Source organism: Orcinus orca, chromosome 4 (assembly GCF_937001465.1).
Source record: "Orcinus orca chromosome 4, mOrcOrc1.1, whole genome shotgun sequence".
Classification (NCBI taxonomy): domain Eukaryota; kingdom Metazoa; phylum Chordata; class Mammalia; order Artiodactyla; family Delphinidae; genus Orcinus; species Orcinus orca.
In genome coordinates, this window is record NC_064562.1 from 83,528,755 (window position 1) to 83,547,841 (window position 19,087).

The following is a 19,087-nucleotide window of genomic DNA, read 5'->3' on the forward strand; positions in this document are numbered from 1 at the left end:
AAAGAGAAACACAAATACCATATGATATTACTTATATGTGGAATCTAAAATATGACACAAATGAACCTATTTACGAAACATTAACAGACTCACAGACATACAGAAAAGACTGTGGCTGCCAAGGGAGAGGGCAGTAGGGGAGGGATGGATTGGGAGTTCGGGATTAGCAGATGCAAACCATTATATCTAGAATGTATAAATAACAAGGTCCTACTGTATAACACAAGGAACTACATTCAATATCCTGTGATAAACCATAATGAAGAATTTTTAAAAGAATGTGTGTGTGTATATATATATAAGTGAAACACTCTGCTGTACAGTAGAAATTAACAAAACACTGTAAATCAACTACTTCAATAAAAAAAGAAAAAACTGAACAGAATTTTTGGGGACCTGTGGGACTACAAGAAAAGACCCACATTTTCTTGCCAATGGAGTACTGGGAGGAAAGGAGAAAGAGAGGACAAAAAGTACTGTGAGAAATAATGACTTCCCATATAAGAAAACTTCCCATATTTGTCAAAGGACATAAACCTGCAGATTCAAAAAACTAGGAGAACACCAACTAGGTAAATCCAAAGCAATCCATGCCAAGACACATCATAGTTATAAACTTCTGAAAATGAAACACAAGAAAAAACCTTGAAATCAGAGAAAGAAATAATACCTAACCTATAGGGGAAAATGAATTCTAACAACAGTGGATTTCGCATCATAGCCCTCAGAGGCCAGGAGAAAAGTAGCAAATATTTTTCAAGAGTTAAAAGAAATGTCAACCCAGAATCCTATACTCAGAGAAAATATCCCAGAAGAACTAAGGGAAAATCAAGACATTCTCAGACAAAAGAAAACCAACACAATTTGTGGCCAGCAGACTCCCCTCCCCCCCAAAATCCCCAGCTAAACAAATTCTATAAACAGAAAGAAAATGATAAAAACATGGAAACTTGGAATATCAGAAAAGAAGAAAGAACAAGGTAAGCAAAAATATGGGCAGACACATAGGATTTCCCTCTCCTTGAGTTTTCAAAATAATACGTGCAGGTTGAAGAAAAAATTATAACACTGATGTTGTTGAAATATTATTTAAAGAAAATATTTAAGACAATTATAAATGGGGTGAGGGTAAAGGTACATGAAAAAAGGTAAGGTTTGGGCTTCCCTGGTGGCACAGTAGTTGAGAGTCCGCCTGCCGATGCAGAGGACATGGGTTTGTGCTCTGTTCCGGGAAGATCCCACATGCCGCGGAGCGGCTAGGCCCATGAGCCATGGCTGCTGAGCCTGCGCGTCTGGAGCCTGTGCTCCACAACGGGAGAGGCCACAGCAGTGAGAGGCCCGCGTACCGCAAAAAAAAAAGGTAAGGTTTACATATTTGAACTGATAAAATGATAACATCAACAGACTATGATATGTATATATGATGTTATGTATACATAATGTAATGCAACCACTACATATGCAAACATATGGACTAAAAAACACTATATATAAGTCAAAACGGAATTCTAAAGAATGTTCAAATAACCCACAGGAATGCAGGAAAAAGAAAATAGAGAAATGAAAAAGAGAAAAAACAATAAACAAATAAAATGGCAGACTTAAGCATATCAATAATTACATGAAATGTAAATGGTCCATCTACACCAATTATTAAGACAGAGATTTGGTAGAAATGCATTTAAAACATAACCTAAGTTTATGCTGTCTTTATGAAACTCACTTCAAATATAAAAATAGGGCTTCCCTGGTGGCGCAGTGGTTGAGAGTCCACCTGCCAATGCAGGGGACACGGGTTCGTGCCCTGGTCCGGGAAGATCCCACATGCCGCGGAGCGGCTAGGCCCATGAGCCATGGCCACTGAGCCTGTGTGTCTAGAGCCTGTGCTCCACAACGGGAGAGGCCACAACAGTGAGAGGCCCGTGTACCAAAAAAAAAAAAAAAAAAAAAAAAAAATATATATATATATATATATATATAAATATAAATATAGGGAGGTTGAAAGTTAAGGGATGGAAAAAATATATCAAGCAAAGTATACAAAAGCATGATGGTTATATTAACATCAGATAACGCAAAAGAAAATTATCAGGGACAAAGAGGGATAATACATAATGAAAGCAGGGTCAAATTACCAAGAAGGCAAAACAATCCTAAATGTGTATGTACTAAACAGAGCTGTAAAAATGTGAAGGATAAACTTACAGAACTGAAAGGAGAAACAGACAAATCCACAATAGTTGGAGACTTAAACATCCCCCTCTTAATAACTGATAGAACATGTAAGAACTCAACATCACCACCGCCAACCACAGAATCTAACTGACATTTATAGAACAATCCACTAAACAACAGCAGAATATACATTCTTTTCAAGTGTCCACAGAATATAAGCCAAAATAAGACTATGCCCTGGGCCATAAAGTAAATTACAACAATTTTTTAAAAACTGAAATTACAAAGAGTACTTTCTCTGACCATAATACAATCAAACTAGAAATCAATAACTAAAAGGTAACAAAAAGATGAAAAAAATCACTTGAAAACTAAATGATATACTTCTCGATAGAAATTTTATAATACATGGAACGGAATAAAAATTAAAATACAAAATATCAAAGTTTGTGGGTCATAATTAGGAAAAAGAAAAGTCTTAAATCAGTAATCTAAGTTCCTACTTCAAAAAGCTAGAAAAAGTAAAATAAACTCAAAGCAAGCAGAAGATAATAAAGAGCACAAATCAATGAGACTGAATAAAGAAAAACAGAGAAATCAAAGAAATAAAGATTTCTTTCAAGAGGACAATAAAATTGACAAGCCTGACAAAATAAAAAGGAGAGAAAACACAAATTACCAATATCAGTAATGAAATCGGATATCACTGCAGACCCTGAAGACATCAAAAGGATCATAACGGAGTACTAAGAACAATCCTACACACATTAATTTGACAATTTAGATGAAATGAACCGATTCTTCAAAAAACTAGCACGACTCATCTTGTATATAACAGATAAACTGAATGGCCATATAATTATTAAGGAAACTGATTTCATAATTCAAAACCCTCTGAAAGAGAAACCTCCAGGCCCAGATGGTTTTGCTAGAAAATTCTACCAAAGGTTTAAAGAAGAATTAACACCAATTCTATACACTCTCTATCAGAAAACAGAAGAGGAGGGAACACATCACAATTCATTTTATGAAAGTAGTATCACCAGTAGTACCAAAAACTACTGTGTCACTAGAGAGTGACAAAAAAGATAGTGTCAAAAAAGAAACCTATGGACCAATATCTGTCAGGAAAATAGACATAAACCTCCTTAACAAAATATTAGCAAACAGAACTCAGTGATACATAAAAAAAAATTATATACCATGATTGAGTGGGATTTATTCCAGGATGCAAAGTTGGTTCAGTATTTGAAAATCAATCCATGTAATCTACCACCATAACAGGCTAAAGAAGAAAAATCACATGAGCCTATTTATTGATGTAAAAAAAGTGTCTGACAAAATTTAACACATATTCATGACAAAATTTTCAGAAAAACAGGGAATAGGAACTTTAACTTGGTAAAGAGCACCTACAAAAAATCTACAGCTAACATATTTAATGATGAAAGACCGAACGCTTCCCCTCTAAGATCAGGAACAAGGCAAGGATATAGGCTCTCACCACTCTTATGTAACACATGCTGGAAGTTCTAGCCAGTGCAATAAACAAGAAAAGGAAATAACGGACATATAGATTAGAAAGAAAGAAAGAAACTTTCTCCATGATTGTTTACAAAGAAAATCCCAAGGAATCTAAAAACAAAAGAACAAAAAAAACCTTCCAGAAATTTCGAGTTCAGGAAAGTCACAGGATGGAAGATTAACATACAAAAATCGATTGTATTTCTATACGCTGGCAGAAGATTAACATACAAAAATCGACTGTATTTCTATACGCTGGCAATAAATGCACGGAAATAAAAGTTTTAAATGCAATACCATTTGCACTGCACCCCAAAAAAGAGAAAATAGATATACAGATGTAAATCTAATAAAACAAATCTCGGCAAATATCACAGGTTAGCTGCAAAGATCAAATGAGCAATGTGTAAGTAAACTGTTGGTAAAATGTAAAATATTATAGGATTTGTAAGGTGTATCATATCCATGCCTCCCTTATCTAAGGAAGATGGTGCTTTTCAGCCTGCTGCAGCTCAGTTATCTGGAAAGATATTCAACAATGTCACTCAGGACAGTCTCCTAAGCTGTCCTTATAAATTAACTAAAATATAGGGATTAAGTAAATTAGGCTCCATTACCCAAATTAATTATGACAGCAGGCTATAGTTTCTCTTTACTCATTGTGGATACCGAGAATTACACTTGAATCAAGGCACAAAATGAAGGAATGTTATCGGCTCCAAGCAAGAATTAGAATTCTATTTATAAAACTGAGATATGACTAAGAATGTTAACTGTGGTGTCTAAGTCATCTCTAAAATGGAATGGTGGGTGATATGAGGATTCTTAATTTTTCAATATTCATTTTTGTCTTTCAATAAGCATTTAATAAAAATGGTAAGTTTATTTTCTAATTAAGGCTTGTATAATTCAGCAGGCACTTTAAAATGGAGAAATTGAGTAAACTGTATACTGTTCTTAGCTTGATACTCACTGAATACAAAATGTTTTACAAATAATATATCTCAATATTAAACACTATCTTGCAATATAAAAACTAGACACTTCAAGTGGTTATCTTCACAGTCATGTGTCAACCAAACTACAAATTACATTAATTGTATAATTTTTAAAAATATGTAAATATACAATAAATGCACAGTTTGCAATAAAAATACACACATTGCCAAACACTGGCTACCATGACTGATGGGGAGCAAAGTACATATGCCATTCAATTATTTAAAAAATAAAGACAAAAATACTTCCTTGTTGGGCTTCCCCGGTGGCGCAGTGGTTGAGAGTCCGCCTGCCGATGCAGGGGACATGGGCTTGTGCCCCGGTCTGAGAAGATCCCACGTGTCGTGGAGTGGCTGGGCCCATGAGCCATGGCTGCTGAGCCTGTGCGTCCGGAGCCTGTGCTCCGCAATGGGAGAGGCCGCAACAGTGAGAGGCCCGCGTACCGCAAAAAAAAAAAAAAAAAAAAACTTCCTTGTCAACTATCCCTTACTTTATAGGTATATCATTCCAGTCACTCAATGGTCTATGCACCATAAATGATGGCAACAGGTTACTGACATAATAAGGACTTTAAAATAACTTCTGGTTATTAAAGACCACAGAGATGAAGTAAATATGATTCTCTCATTACAGAGTTAAAGAATCCTTGTTAGGACTTCCCTGGTGGCGCAGTGGTTAAGAATCCACCTGCCAATGCACGGGACACGGGTTCAAGCCCTGATCCAGGAAGATCCCACATGCTGCGGAGCAGCTAAGCTCGTGCGCCAGAACTACTGAGCCTGTGCTCTAGAGCCCATGTGCCGCAACTACTGAGCCCATGAGCAGCAACTACTGAAACCCGTGTGCTCTAGGGTCCGCGTGCTGCAACTACTGAGCCCATGAGCAGCAACTACTGAAACCCATGTACTCTAGAGCCCGTGAGCCACAACTACTAAGCCTGAGCACCACAACTACTGAAGCCCACATGTTCTAGAGCCTGTGTGCCACAACTACTGAGCCCACGAGCCGCAAATGCTGAAACTGGTGTGCTCTAGGGCCCACGTGCTACAACTACTGAAGCCCGTGTGCCCAGAGCCTGTGCTCTGCAACAAGAGAAGCCACCACAATGAGAAGCTTGAGCACCACAACGAAGAGCAGTCCCCACTCACCACAACTAGAGAAAGCCCACGCGCAGCAACAAAGTCCCAACACAGCCAAAAATAAATAAATAGATAAATAATTTTTAAAAAATCCTTGTTAAAAGAGATACTAGTAACTACTACAACCCTTCCACTTTACAGAGACGGAAAATTGCCACAACCACAGAAATCAACTGAGCAAATAAACAGGAAAGTCAGGACTTGAATTCAGGTCTCCTGATTCCCAGATTGGTGTTCTTTACCTCTCGGTAATACCAAAAGAGAAACACCTCTGGGAGTAGACATTAAAGTGTCTTTTTCGCCATTTTAATTTTCAACTAGACTCAGAAAGTTTATTTGTGGGGCTACTATCCTATGCAGGTTTTATAATATACAACACCAAGGCATATTAAGTTTGTAATGGCTGACAAGTAATCATAAAAAAACAAGACATAGAATCCCTTGATTTCTTCTTTCATTAGGGTACAGTACTTACCATTATTTTTATGAGCATATATTTATCAAGAGAATATTTATTATACATAAGAGGCAGAAGAAACCCCTGGGAACAGGTTTTGCTAGCTTTTCTTCCATACATACAAAAAGACTGACAGATAAGAATAAATAAGCTACCAGCAAACATCTGCAGCATTAGCAGCATTATTTACAACAGGTACAAAGTGAAAACAACTCAAATGTCCACCAACTGATGAATGGATAGACAAAATTTGTTTGAAAGAAGCCAGTTGCAAAGATCACATATTGTATGATTCCACTGATATGAAATGTTCAGAACAGGCAAATCCAGAATCAGAAAGATTAGTGGTTGCCAGTGACTGGAAGGAGTGGGGAATGGGAGTGACTGTTAATGGGCATGGTGTTTCTTATGGGGTGATGATAATCTCTAAAATCAGACAGTGGTTAACAGTTGCTCAACTCTGTGAATATACAGTTGACCTTTGAGCAATTCAGGGGGTTAGGGGTGCTGACCCTCTGCACACTGGAAAATCCACATATAACTTTGCAGTTGGCCCTCTACATGCATGGTTCTGCACCTGTGGATTCAACCAACTACAGATTGTGTAGTATTGTAGCACACACTTAGCGAAAAAAATTCGTGTATAAATGAACCCATACAGTTCAAACCCGTGTTGTTCAAGGGTCAACTGTACTAAAAAACACTGATTTATACACTTTAAAAGGATGAATTTTAAAACAGGGGAGGGGAGTAAAAGCAAGAAATCTCAGAAAATAAACAGCCATATATATATATTTTTTGCGGTACGCGGGCCTCTCACTGTTGTGGCCTCTCCCGTTGCGGAGCACAGGCTCCGGACACGCAGGCTCAGCGGCCATGGCTCACGGGCCCAGCCACTCCGCCAACAGCCATATTTTTGAACAGTTTCCTAAAACAAAAGAAGAGGGAGCACTAGAGCCATAAATTAGAAAATCTTAAACTCCCTTTCTAAACGTTTAGAAAAACCAATTTCACAGAAAAATGAGCAATAGAAAAAGAGTAAGGCAAAATCCCATATAAAGTTATTAAATAAAAAATAGAGAGAATAAGGAATAGAATAACATTCCTACTAATGGTGAAACCTTGCCAAATATGTCCACCATGCACACACACAAAAAGATGAAAATTACGAGATATGAAAGAACATAAATCAGAATGAATGAACACTCAAAAGGGAGGTGGTGGAACACAGAAAAGAATCAGACATAAAATAAATCATTTCAAAATGAAGTCTAAGACAGAAGGAATACAAGAGTCACCATACACAGGACCTTATGCTTTAAAAGAAATAAACAATGAAAATAAACTTATAGAACAAGAAGAAATGAAGAAAGATGAAAAGGATTCAAGAGAAGGCAAGAAACACAGAAGAAAGGCAAAGAACACCCAACATGTGTACAAGAAGAGTCCCCACAAAAAAAGAAAGCCAAAGCAAAAGAACACAATAAAAAAAAACTATAATTCTAAAGAACTTGCCTAAAATTTTTAAAACTCTGCAATTTCAAATTGAAATAACACACCACATATCTGGGGAAATCAACTCAGAATGACAAACACTAAGACATATTCTAATAAACTATTGAACTTTAAAGGAGAAAAAAACAACCTTTGGACATCCAGATAAAAAAGACCAAACGATTGGAATGGAAACAATTCTTTATTCCTGACAAAAATGGAGTTATATATTTAAGATACTCAAGGAAAGAAAATGTGAGCCAAAGATTTCGTATCTAGCTAATGACTTTCAAATATAAAAAGAGCAGACAAGCTGTCATCAACATGCAAAAATTGAGGGAATGGATATTGTTCCCATAACTCCTTAAGGAATCTAACTGAGGATAAGCTTTAAACAAGAAAACTGACTGGTGAGACAATATCAACAGACAGGTAGCAAGCATCAAATATTATTTAAATGTAGGGCTGAGACTAAATGAGGCATATAAAGAAGAGTATATAATAGTTATTTATGGAAAAAGTTTTTTTATTTTTATTGGAGTATAGTTGATTTACAATGTTGTGTTAATTTCAGGTGTACAGCAAAGTGAATCAGCTATACATACACATATAACCACTCTTTTTTTAGATTCTTTTCCGATATAGGCATTACAGAGTATTGAGTTCCCTGTGCTATACAGCAGGTTCTTATTAGTCATCTATTTTATATATAGTAGTGAATATATGTCAATCTCCCAATTTATCCCTTCCCCCCTTATCCCCTAGTAACCTATTTATGGAAAAAGTTTTATAAACTGCTTTTAGTAACCATATTGTATGGTATTACACTAATGTTATCCCCAGAAGATTCTGTGTAAAATGTGGGAGAAAACAAATTATTAAATGATAGTCTATTTCTATGTGTTTCTGAGAGACAGACTTCTCGGAGCAGAATAAAAGAAAGCAAGCTTTAAGTTAAAAGAGGTTAAGTAATTATCCTCAAGCCCTAAATTTGATTAGGAAGTATCAGCATGAACTCATTAAGGCATTCAATCTTAAAAAATATACAAACACAAATCTACACATATATATTTCTAGTAATTGAAAAGAACTAGAAATAATGACCAACTGGATAGTAAACAGCACAACTAAAAACTCAGACTTTGGTTTTGAAATTCCGTTTCCTACCAAAAGAAATCAGGATTTTTTTTTTGAGAAATAACTAAATTCAGGTCTGTGGCAGGAAGTGTATAAGATGAGCCTATCTTGTCATACCAGTTATCAAGACGTTATCAAAGACTACCAGGGTTGTGTCAAAAAGACCTGAACACCAACTTGAAGATGCTTCTACCAAAGTTGGGAAAATACTCAGATCGAAACACATTAAAAAATGTTTAAATCTGTAAGTTTATAATGATATATATATACATATATATATATATGTATGTGTGTGTGTATGTATATATATGAAAAATATTGGTCACCTTTGGAGGATCCTAGATTGCCAATTTTTTATTTTGTAAACTGGTAAATAAAGGGAAAGAACAAGTATTGAAATAAAACCTCAGTGCTGGTTAACCAAAGAATAAGGTAAAGTTTCTCTTAGGAATGTCAGAATTGAAATAACCCAATTCTGCAATTCCTAATAAAGTAAGGATATAGGCATTATGCATCAATGCCTGCTAATATCATATGAAACAGGCAACGCCAAGACGTACCACCACCTATATAGCAGTCTTGCCAAAAATAACAACTGAATCTAATTAAGCATGTGGATAACTAACAATTTATAGGAAATACAGAGGAACCTGATAAATGACACCATGGAAAATCCAGTCTGTGTGAACATCCACAGGACAAGTGATTTGGTGGTTTCTTCAAACAACAAGGGGGAGTAAAGAGTTGGAGGAAAACTATAAATTAAGAGAAACTTAAAAAAGACATATATTAAAGAGGCAAAACTATAATTTCATTACTTGGATGATAAAAATTATACAGAAAAGTAAGGAAGTGATCGCTGTAAAAATCTGGAAGAATGGCTATTCTTGGGAGAGGGGGTCAAGAGAGGATTGTGTTTGGAAGCAGATGGGTATAGAGTATCTGAGGTAGTAAGTTCTAGTCTCCTGATATGAATGGTAGTTACAAGGGGGTCACCTTATAGGAATTCATTAAGCTTTCTATGTATTATATGGTTTTCTGAATTTGTGCTATATTTTAAAATAACAAAGATTAAAAAATAGATTTATAAATTAGAAATCCTTTTAAATTTATTAATCCTTATATTCTTAGATAAATGTACTACAGTTTATGAAAGGACAAGTCAAAAAGTTCTACAATCTCCAGATATGGAGAGAAATGCTTTAATAAGGTTAAAGTATAAACTGAGGAAAACTACAGTATATGAAGAGGTGCACTAAGCTGTAGTTTTACTATTGTAAAAAATGTTTCCTCCTCTAATGGTAGCAGCATTTTGCCTTGTCTATAAACTTGGGAGTTAGGGAGGAATAAAAATATAATGAGGGTTAATTGGAATCAGGTGATCTTTTAAAACCACAGACTGTTAAAGGCTTTTAATATTTTAAAATGCAGTCCTATTTAATCAGGAAAATCAAGGCACAAATTTCAGAGAGGTGGAAATTTTGATCTAGGACTTTCTCAGCAAAGGAAATTGATAGATGTAGTCAAGATTTAACTAAAGAGGAAAAAAGAATCTTAGAAAATCATAAAAGCCTTAGCAAGTCTAAATATAAGTAAAATCTATTCAAGTATCATTACAAAGACAGCATGAAATGATCTAACAGAAATTTGTGTGTTTGGAGGGAGCCCCAAGAACAGCCCCCATGCTCTCTCCTTTCCTTCTCCCAATTGTATGTAACAGTCATGGGAGGGAGAGCAACTCCTTCAATTTTAACTGTATCTAAAAACTGTTTATGGCAGAGGCTGGCTTTGATCACAACTTTTAACAGAAGAAAAAGTAAAGAGGGGCTAGAACAGAGGAAAAAAAGTGAAAAGAATGTAATGCATGTATCTTGTTCATGCTTCAGATTCAATATGTGTTAGTTGATAGAAAAGGGAACACGAAATTTAAAATTTCGGATCCAGGGTAATGACAAAATTCCTGGGTTCATATCAATAAGGCCTCTTATAAATATTGCTTATGTCACCTTAAATATCTCAAAATATAGTGAATTAGAAAATTAAAGCAGTATTAGACAACTACCATCATGAACTCCTCCTTAGTTGTTTCTTTCCTTCTAAATAAAAGTATGTTTGTACATTCAAATTTGTCCTTATCTCTACATTCACTTCTCTAATTAGTCTTCATTTTCTTCCCCTGACTTGTTGAGGTTTCTACCCTGTTTATCTCTACTTGACTGAGTTCCCAGCAACTGGAGATAAATAAAATATATCTTTATCAAAGCAGTTTAAGCAGTCACTTCTACGAAGTCTTAAAAAAACACAATGCGTTCTTTCCCTCAAAGAGAAAAGTGGGCTGAAGAAACACAAAAGCTTTGCAAGAAGAAAACGCAAAGAGGGATGTGTCCAGCCCTTCCTGAGTTAGTGGCATGACTGTGTTCATCAAGAAATGTTTATGGAGTGTTTCTTTGTGCCAGGCAACACAGTTTTACTTCCCTTCCCATATTCAAACTCCAGCTACTACTAAATGCAATTAAAATCAAAGTGACCATTTTTCCAATAGTTAAGGAAACCATCTTCTTCCTCTTCCCATGATTCTGTGAGCCCTTAAAATAAGTAAATCAGCTTTCTAGAAAATGTTATAGGCTCATCCCCAGGAAGAGGAACAACTTATTTATGTGGCAATTTACTATCTAGTCCATGTTTCTCTACTGGATGGGATTAATGTTCAAAGGTACCTATGAAAACGTGGTGTCTGAATCCTGTCTGCTTCACATCCCTACAAGAGCAGAGAATCCCACAGTCCAATGCAGACTCCTCTCTCTCAAAGTCTAGACATGAGGGTAAATTAGAAAATCCATTTTGACCTTGGATCCAAGAGATATTCTCCAGCTCAGCTTTACCAGTAATTAAACTAGTATTTTAAATCCTATCATATATTGTTCCTTTTTCAATTGGTTTAGAACTTATAGTATAAAATGATCATCACCAAGCCACAGTACTGACCAGAAAATAAGGGAGTCTGGATTAAGATAAATGAGAGATTAAACAAAATGAAACAAAAAGGAACAAAAAAATCAAACATGCACACGCACAAACTTCTCTTTCTTTACCATGTCATCTAGACAGCTAGAGGTACCAGGAATTATGAGACTGGGTTTTCCTGTTATCTTATCACAGAGGGCAGGCAGTTTGGTAGTTCAGAATCACAAAAATAATGTAACCTCCACAGGCGTCCCCCACCCCCACAAAAAAAATCAGCCAGAAGTTATGATCTTCTCGATCTAATAAATAGCAACGTAAAATCTTCAAGTAAAATTTTTAAATTATATAAGCGTACCTAATGCCAAAAAACATTATGAAGCAGCTTATAGAGGCATACAAAAAATAAAATTTATATAAACTTAAAATCCTCTCTTGCCCTGGTATAGATACTACAATCCTTTTATAATCATCTGTTTTCACCTACCTTCTACACCTAGAAGTACTCAAAAGTATCTGGAAATCTCAAAAAAGAGGTTTAAGGTCCTCAAATAATTTAAGAACCGTTTCTAAAATGATCCTTAATAAATCACCTTCTTCTCTATCAAAAGAGCGTAATCTATTCAGTCTGTTATTATTTCTGACAGTGGCACCAAAACAGACCCCTACTGGAGGCCTATAACCAGCCCCTGACATCCAAAACACAAACATTCCAACATTCTACTTTTCTATTTGACTATTCTCTTTTCTTTGGATTCTAATATCTAAAACTATTTCCTTAAATTATACTTAATCCACCAAATCATTGCTAAAACATCTGCATTAGTGAACTTGCTAAAGTACCTATTTCAGTACTTTTATAACCATATTAACTAAATCATTTTTTCAACAAATCAAATCCCAAGCCTCCTCTTTCCATATAATGTCCTGTTAGTGTTTTATCCTTCTTATATATATCTTTGTTATTTATTGAGTTCTGAAGCTACCAGGAAATCTACATGTCCTGGATAGGGGAAATATTTTTCCTCCTTGCCTATATTTGTTCTGTACCACTTCCTCTGAGGCTTCTATTCATTCTTATTACTGCTGGTCTATCTAATCCCACAGTGTTTCTCCCAATTCTACTTCTTCCTAGCTGTCCATACATCCAATCTCTTGAAACCAACATGATAACTTTGATGTCAACCTTCATATATTTCTTCAGCTGTCAGTTCTTACAAAAGCTACCATTCCATGAATATTCCAAACATCATCAGTTAACAACTCTGCTTTAACGTCAATCAATTTCTAATATGAAAACATGCTTGTTTCATCCTACAGATAAGTAAATCCAAAAACCAAAGACAGAAGAAAAAACATAACATACAGAATGTCTGGCATTTGGTTCATTTTAAAGCATTTATTAGTTTACCTAACAAAGTTAAAACAATAACCTTCAGTTTTAGGTAAGAAAAACGATAAATTCTCTAATATTAAATGCTATATATCACTTATGCCTTTTAGAATTGCAACCCAATACATACCTCTGTAGAAAATGAGTTTCTTCTGGATTTATCCAAGTAACAGAGAATGAATACACATTATTTTAGTATTAAAAAAAAAGACTAAAATGTGCCTTATAGACATCACTGACTCAGTATGCCAAAAGGTAAAAGATTTAACTAACTTGACCATTTGCTGAAATTTAAAACTTAGTAAGAGGCTGTAGTTACCTCTTTTTGTAGATGAAGTTTGAAGCAACTGTTTGGCTTTGAGGGAAGTACGAGGCAAATTTTTCAGCCTTTGCGAAGCTGTTGAAAAATAAGGAACTGTAATATTTGCCTGGAAGGACAAGATAAAGACTATAGCTTCTGTAAACTTGAATATTTTAATACAAACTTGAAAATTTATCAAGGAACAGATAAAGTGAAACTATGTTAGAATCCTAGAAGCAGAGGAATCTTAAAGTGATGCTTAGTGCATTAAGTTGGAAAAGAAAGGGAATGGAAACCTTAGTGCAAAGTGCATACTTTCCAAAATTATTTCTTATAGATGAGAAAATCTATAATATGTAAACCAATCAAAATATCAAAGAGAAAACAAACCACCAGCAAACATGCTACAGGATGCAAAGAATACAAAGCTAATAAGTAAAGTGATGAACGCAAGCACACAGTACAGAAAAAAAAATAAACGTAGTACTTGTTCAGCGCAAAAAGCAGACTTTGGCAAAGCAGTTATTGTTAGATGAACTGTCCTAACATGAAATAGTAATCCCCATACTCAAAAAGGAGAAGAAAACTCAGAACCAGGCAGGTCCTCAAGGGAGTAAACAATCTAGTTGCTTTAATATGTTCAACATCATCTTGCCGTAGAATTCAACTAATTGCACTTTAGACTTTGGGTAGCAACATATCTGGACTATGCACACATGCATACGGGGTGGGCAGGGGTGTGTATGTGTTGGGGTTGAGGGATTTGGAAGAGTCAGAGCATCTGGTTTTTAAAGTGATCAATGAGGAGTTCTAAGCTTTCTTTGGAACTCCTAATCTATTAACTGCAGCGAAACTCTCATAACCGGCAATTAAGCAGCAGTTCAGAGCCATCTGGAGTTAAATCTCTTTGGCTCCAATGAACTGATGATTCCCACATGTACCAGTGCAGTCACCTATTTAAGTGGCTCTAAAATGTCATTCTACCCATTTGAAAGTCAGACTTCATATACCTCTAGGATTTATATGCAACGCCCCCAACCCGCCCCCAAAAAGAGATCTCAAACCATAAATCTGGCCAGAGTTTAAACAATCATTGGGTTGATAAATGGATTACTTGATATATCACCAAAAAGAATTAAGGAGAATTTTTCTTTCCCTCTATTGCTTAACCGTATCAATGCTGATAGGATTTTCTCACTGTCTAATAGTAAACATTTTTAAAAAGTACCAAATGCATTTGATTTCAATTTCTGTAACACTTACTACAACACATTACTGCTGCTAAACAATATTGTATGCCAGTTTAAGTTAAATATATTGCCAGGCAGACAAGCAAAAAATTCTCCAAACCTAAAAAACACCAATTTTATAATGCATTACCTCATATCTATCCCACAGAAATATAGGATGCTATCGTCATTGAATATTCTTCATTTACATATTTATTCATACATGCTTTCAACCATTCATATTTTCATTCATTCACTCATTCATTCATTCCTGCTTTCTTTCATTCTTTCAAGTAATTATCTACTTTATTAGAGGCACTGTTTTAGGAACAATGGATTCAGTATCCAGCTAGATAGACAAAGTTCCTACTTTCATGTAACTAAGATTTTAGGGAAGGGGAAACAATAAACAAAGAGTAAAATATATGGCCTGCAAGATGGTGATAGCTGCTAAGGAGAATATTAAGTAGGAAAGGGGGACAAGAAGTAGGAAATTTAAGTTGCAATTACAAATAGAGTCATCAGGAAATATCTCCCTGAGATGACATTTGCCCAAAGATCTGAAGGAAGAGAGGAAGTGAGCCATACAGATATCAGGGGAATGCATTCGATATGGAAGGAAAAGCAGCAGTAAGGACCTGAGGTAAGAGTGTGCCTGCTATATTTGAAGAACAGAAGTAGGCCATGGTGATTGGAGTGGAGTAAATGAGGGCAAAAGGTAACCAACTGTACATACACTGGCAATCCACAGTATCTATTAACTATTATAATTTTTTAAACGAGGGTTTAACATATCACCTCTAATCAACTGTCCTGGAAAGATCTTATTTAAATTAATAGCTACAATAACTCCAATGGACCTTATTTATCCCTCAAGTTTCATGGGTGATGCCACAAGAACAGCATCTACAGACAAGTGAAAACTGTCCAACAATAAGTCAAAGAATCAGATAGGATCCTGTTTATAGCAAATAGGATCAGGCAGTATACTCTAAATTTGCCTGATACAGATGGAATGAAATGAATGATCTTCATGAGATACCACAAAGTCACATAATGTTACTCAAATAAGAACAAAAACTAAATTTTAATCTGAATTATCAATCGTAATTTGATCTGTTTTCTAATGACGAAACCACTTTTTATTTATTTATTTTGTCCGCACAGCTTGCGGGATCTTAGTTCCCCAACCGGGATCAAACCCAGGCCCAGGCAGTGAAAGTGTCAAGTCCTAACCACTGGACCGCCAGAGAAGTCCCCAAAATCACTTTTTAAAGATAAATTATAGTAGTTAAACTGAAAGTCTCCAAATCCTTCTAGAACTTTAATCCATTCTCCACATTGCTACCAGACTGAGTTTCTTAAGAAGTAACCCTGATTAAAAGCCTATGATGGCTCGCCATGCTTATAAGATGAAATCTAAACTCCTTAATATGAAATTTATTTGATTCATTTATTTTTTTGGCTGCACCGCGCGGCTCGTGGGATCTTAGTTCCCTGACCAGGGATCGAACCCTCACCCTCGGCAATGAAAGCGTGCAGTCTTAACCACTGGACCGCCGGGGAATTCCCAACATGATATTTAAAAGCTCCCACAATCTAACCCCTACCTACATCTCTCGTCCTTGGTCACTGCACCAACTAACCATCCTGTGACCCACACTTTAGTCAAACAAAACCACTATAATCAGGGTGCCATTCTTAAGACTTCATTACTGGTCCCACTGTTTGGAAAACTTATACTTCCTTTCCTCGTGTGACAACTCCTCCAGAGTTGGCTGAGACATCTTTCAATACCTTTCCTGAAAACCTCTTCATACCTGCTGTGTAATGCCTCTCCTGTTCCCACATCACTTCCTGCCTATCACTTCCTCTTTTGGAGGGCATGAGCTGTCTCTTTCACATTTATATTCCCAGTGCTTGGAACATATACACCCAATAAATATCTGTTGAATAATTAAGAAACACATAAGTGACTGAGTACTGGATAAAATCCAGAGATTCAAACTAAATATTCGAGATCCTCCACAGCTGAGGTCCAATTGAGTGGTTCTCAAACTTAAATATGCCAGAGTCAGCTAAGACACTTCTAAAAAATAGATTCTGGGTCCCCATCCCAGATGTATTCAATCAACATTTCCAGAAGTAAAGGTCAGAAAAACTACATTTATAAAATCTCTTCGTGATAACTGACAACATCATTACACTACTTACCCTTAAACAGGAGTTCTACAAGTATCTCACTCATTTGTACATTAGCCAATTACACAGATTTATCATGACTTATTTATTTCAATTTATATTTCATAATTATATAAAATTTGAGTGTAACCTTTTAGTGTTTTGGTCACAAGTGAAATCTGGATGAGAATTCCTTCCCCATGAGCCTAAGTGCAGTCTGGCCTATGTATAAGCTGACAACTGCCCTGGACACTTCCTCTTCAGTGAGAGGTCCAGAGTACAATACTGATCCTATACATCTCTTCTTTGGGAGTATACTCTGTATCCTATTCAAATATATTCTTCCATTTAGTTAAATGTAAGCAAGCAAGTGGATAAATATTACAATGACTTATTTTACTCTTGTGGTAATTCACAAAGTATTTATAGTTCAGTCTGAAATCATGCTCCAGTAGAGTCATCCAAGAATATTTTCCAAGATGCCTCCTCATTTGAAATTAGGTCAGCATGATGTAATCCAAACAATGATTGGGAGGAAATCAGGAGACTCATGGAGGAGTTGAGAAGAGGGAGTAATTTGGCTTGGTTTTGCCACTTTTCTATTTACTTGACATTGTACATATAATTTATATGGATCTTTCTCCCTCTCTATAAAAATGAAAAATGAGATGTTGTGAGGTTCAAATGGGACAATACATGTGAAAGTAAACTCATACTACTTTTTATAAAACCAGCAGATTGCCTTGGGTTTTTCTCTCTTCTCTTATTTCTGAACCAGTAATTCCTATATTTTTCTGAAAATTAAACTTTCTATTAAACCTGTGCTCCAGTGGTCTTAGAAAGCAAGCACTAGTCTTTTGAAAAACTGTCGATGAGAAACATTCCTTCCTTTAACTGGAGAATCTGAGAAAATTACATGTATCCATGACCTCTGCAATGCTCTGGTTTTCTTAAACTTTTTAAGTTACTCATATTTTCCAAATATAAAAGTCAAGAATTGGTAATAGCTATCAAAATGAAAATATATTAGAACTCTCATAATATTCATATTTGAATGCCAACATCCACAATAATGCAGCCATAGCAAATAAGCATATAAAAATAGTGATTGGCATAGTAACAAGGCAAAAGAAGTGGTCCCTTAGGTGGAAATAAAGCAACCTTGCAAAGTTAGGTTCATGCAGACCAGCAAGTAAGAACCAAAGCTTTACCACTTAAGAGCTGGAAAAATACTTGTAAGAAAATAAAATGCAGCAAATATATAAACTTGGTTTATATAAAATATTTAAAATGCTAATTCATATATAAAACTTGCCATTGTAATATCTGTACATAATTATATATCAAAATAAAAAGGCTATTATGAAAACAGTACACCTATATACACACACTAGTTAAAACACACATATATATTATGTATCAAAGATATATGTAAAATTTTCAGAAAAATAGGTAACACTTTATTTTGCTTTATAATATATTAACTTTAAACAAAATGTTTTAAATTTTTTTTTCTTTTTTTTGGGCCGTGCCGCACGGCTTCTGTTATCTTAGTTCCCCAACCAGGGACTGAACCTGGGGCCACGGCAGTGAAAGCCCAAGTCCTAATTACTGGACCTCCAAGGAACTCTCAAGTTTTAAATATTTTTATAAAATAAACTTTATTAATTTTAACCTGCCAATATTCTGGATTTACTACTTTCCAAATACGTTTTTGTGAGTAGTGTGATTCTATACTAAAATAAATATTTGTGACATTTTCATCATAAATAAACTTCACTACAGCTACATATATAAAAATAAACAAGTATATGCAATTTTTAAAATAGGATGGTACCTTACTTTTTCTTCTGCCTATACATTATTCAAATATTGAAATACGACTATGAAACAGTATACATATATCCCACTTAAAAGTAAATTAGTGATTAGAATCTCATTATGTTTCTTTATGTATTTTCCTTAATAATCCACTTCTGGGGAAAAAGAAAAAAATAATTTACCTACAGGAAAAAAAAATTCTAGGGAATCAGCAGTTGATTATACAATGGTAATTCTACCACTAGAGAAGGTGAGTAGTTATCATAAAGTTTAAGA

The 19,087-nt window shown here is 35.3% G+C and overlaps 1 protein-coding gene across 3 annotated transcripts in view; it reads right to left on the bottom strand.

Annotated features, from left to right (window-relative positions):
• The window catches only part of SLAIN2 (SLAIN motif family member 2), an 81,405-nt gene that overhangs the window by 13,034 nt on the left and 49,284 nt on the right, over positions 1-19,087 (bottom strand). For 2 of the 3 annotated variants that reach the window (XM_033425484.2, XM_012532476.3), the window contains one exon: positions 13,599-13,676. The exons of the other annotated variant lie outside the window; for it this stretch is intronic. In XM_033425484.2, the coding sequence (XP_033281375.1) occupies positions 13,599-13,676 (78 nt within the window). The remainder of the gene's footprint in view (positions 1-13,598; positions 13,677-19,087) is intronic. 3 annotated transcript variants of the gene reach the window in all.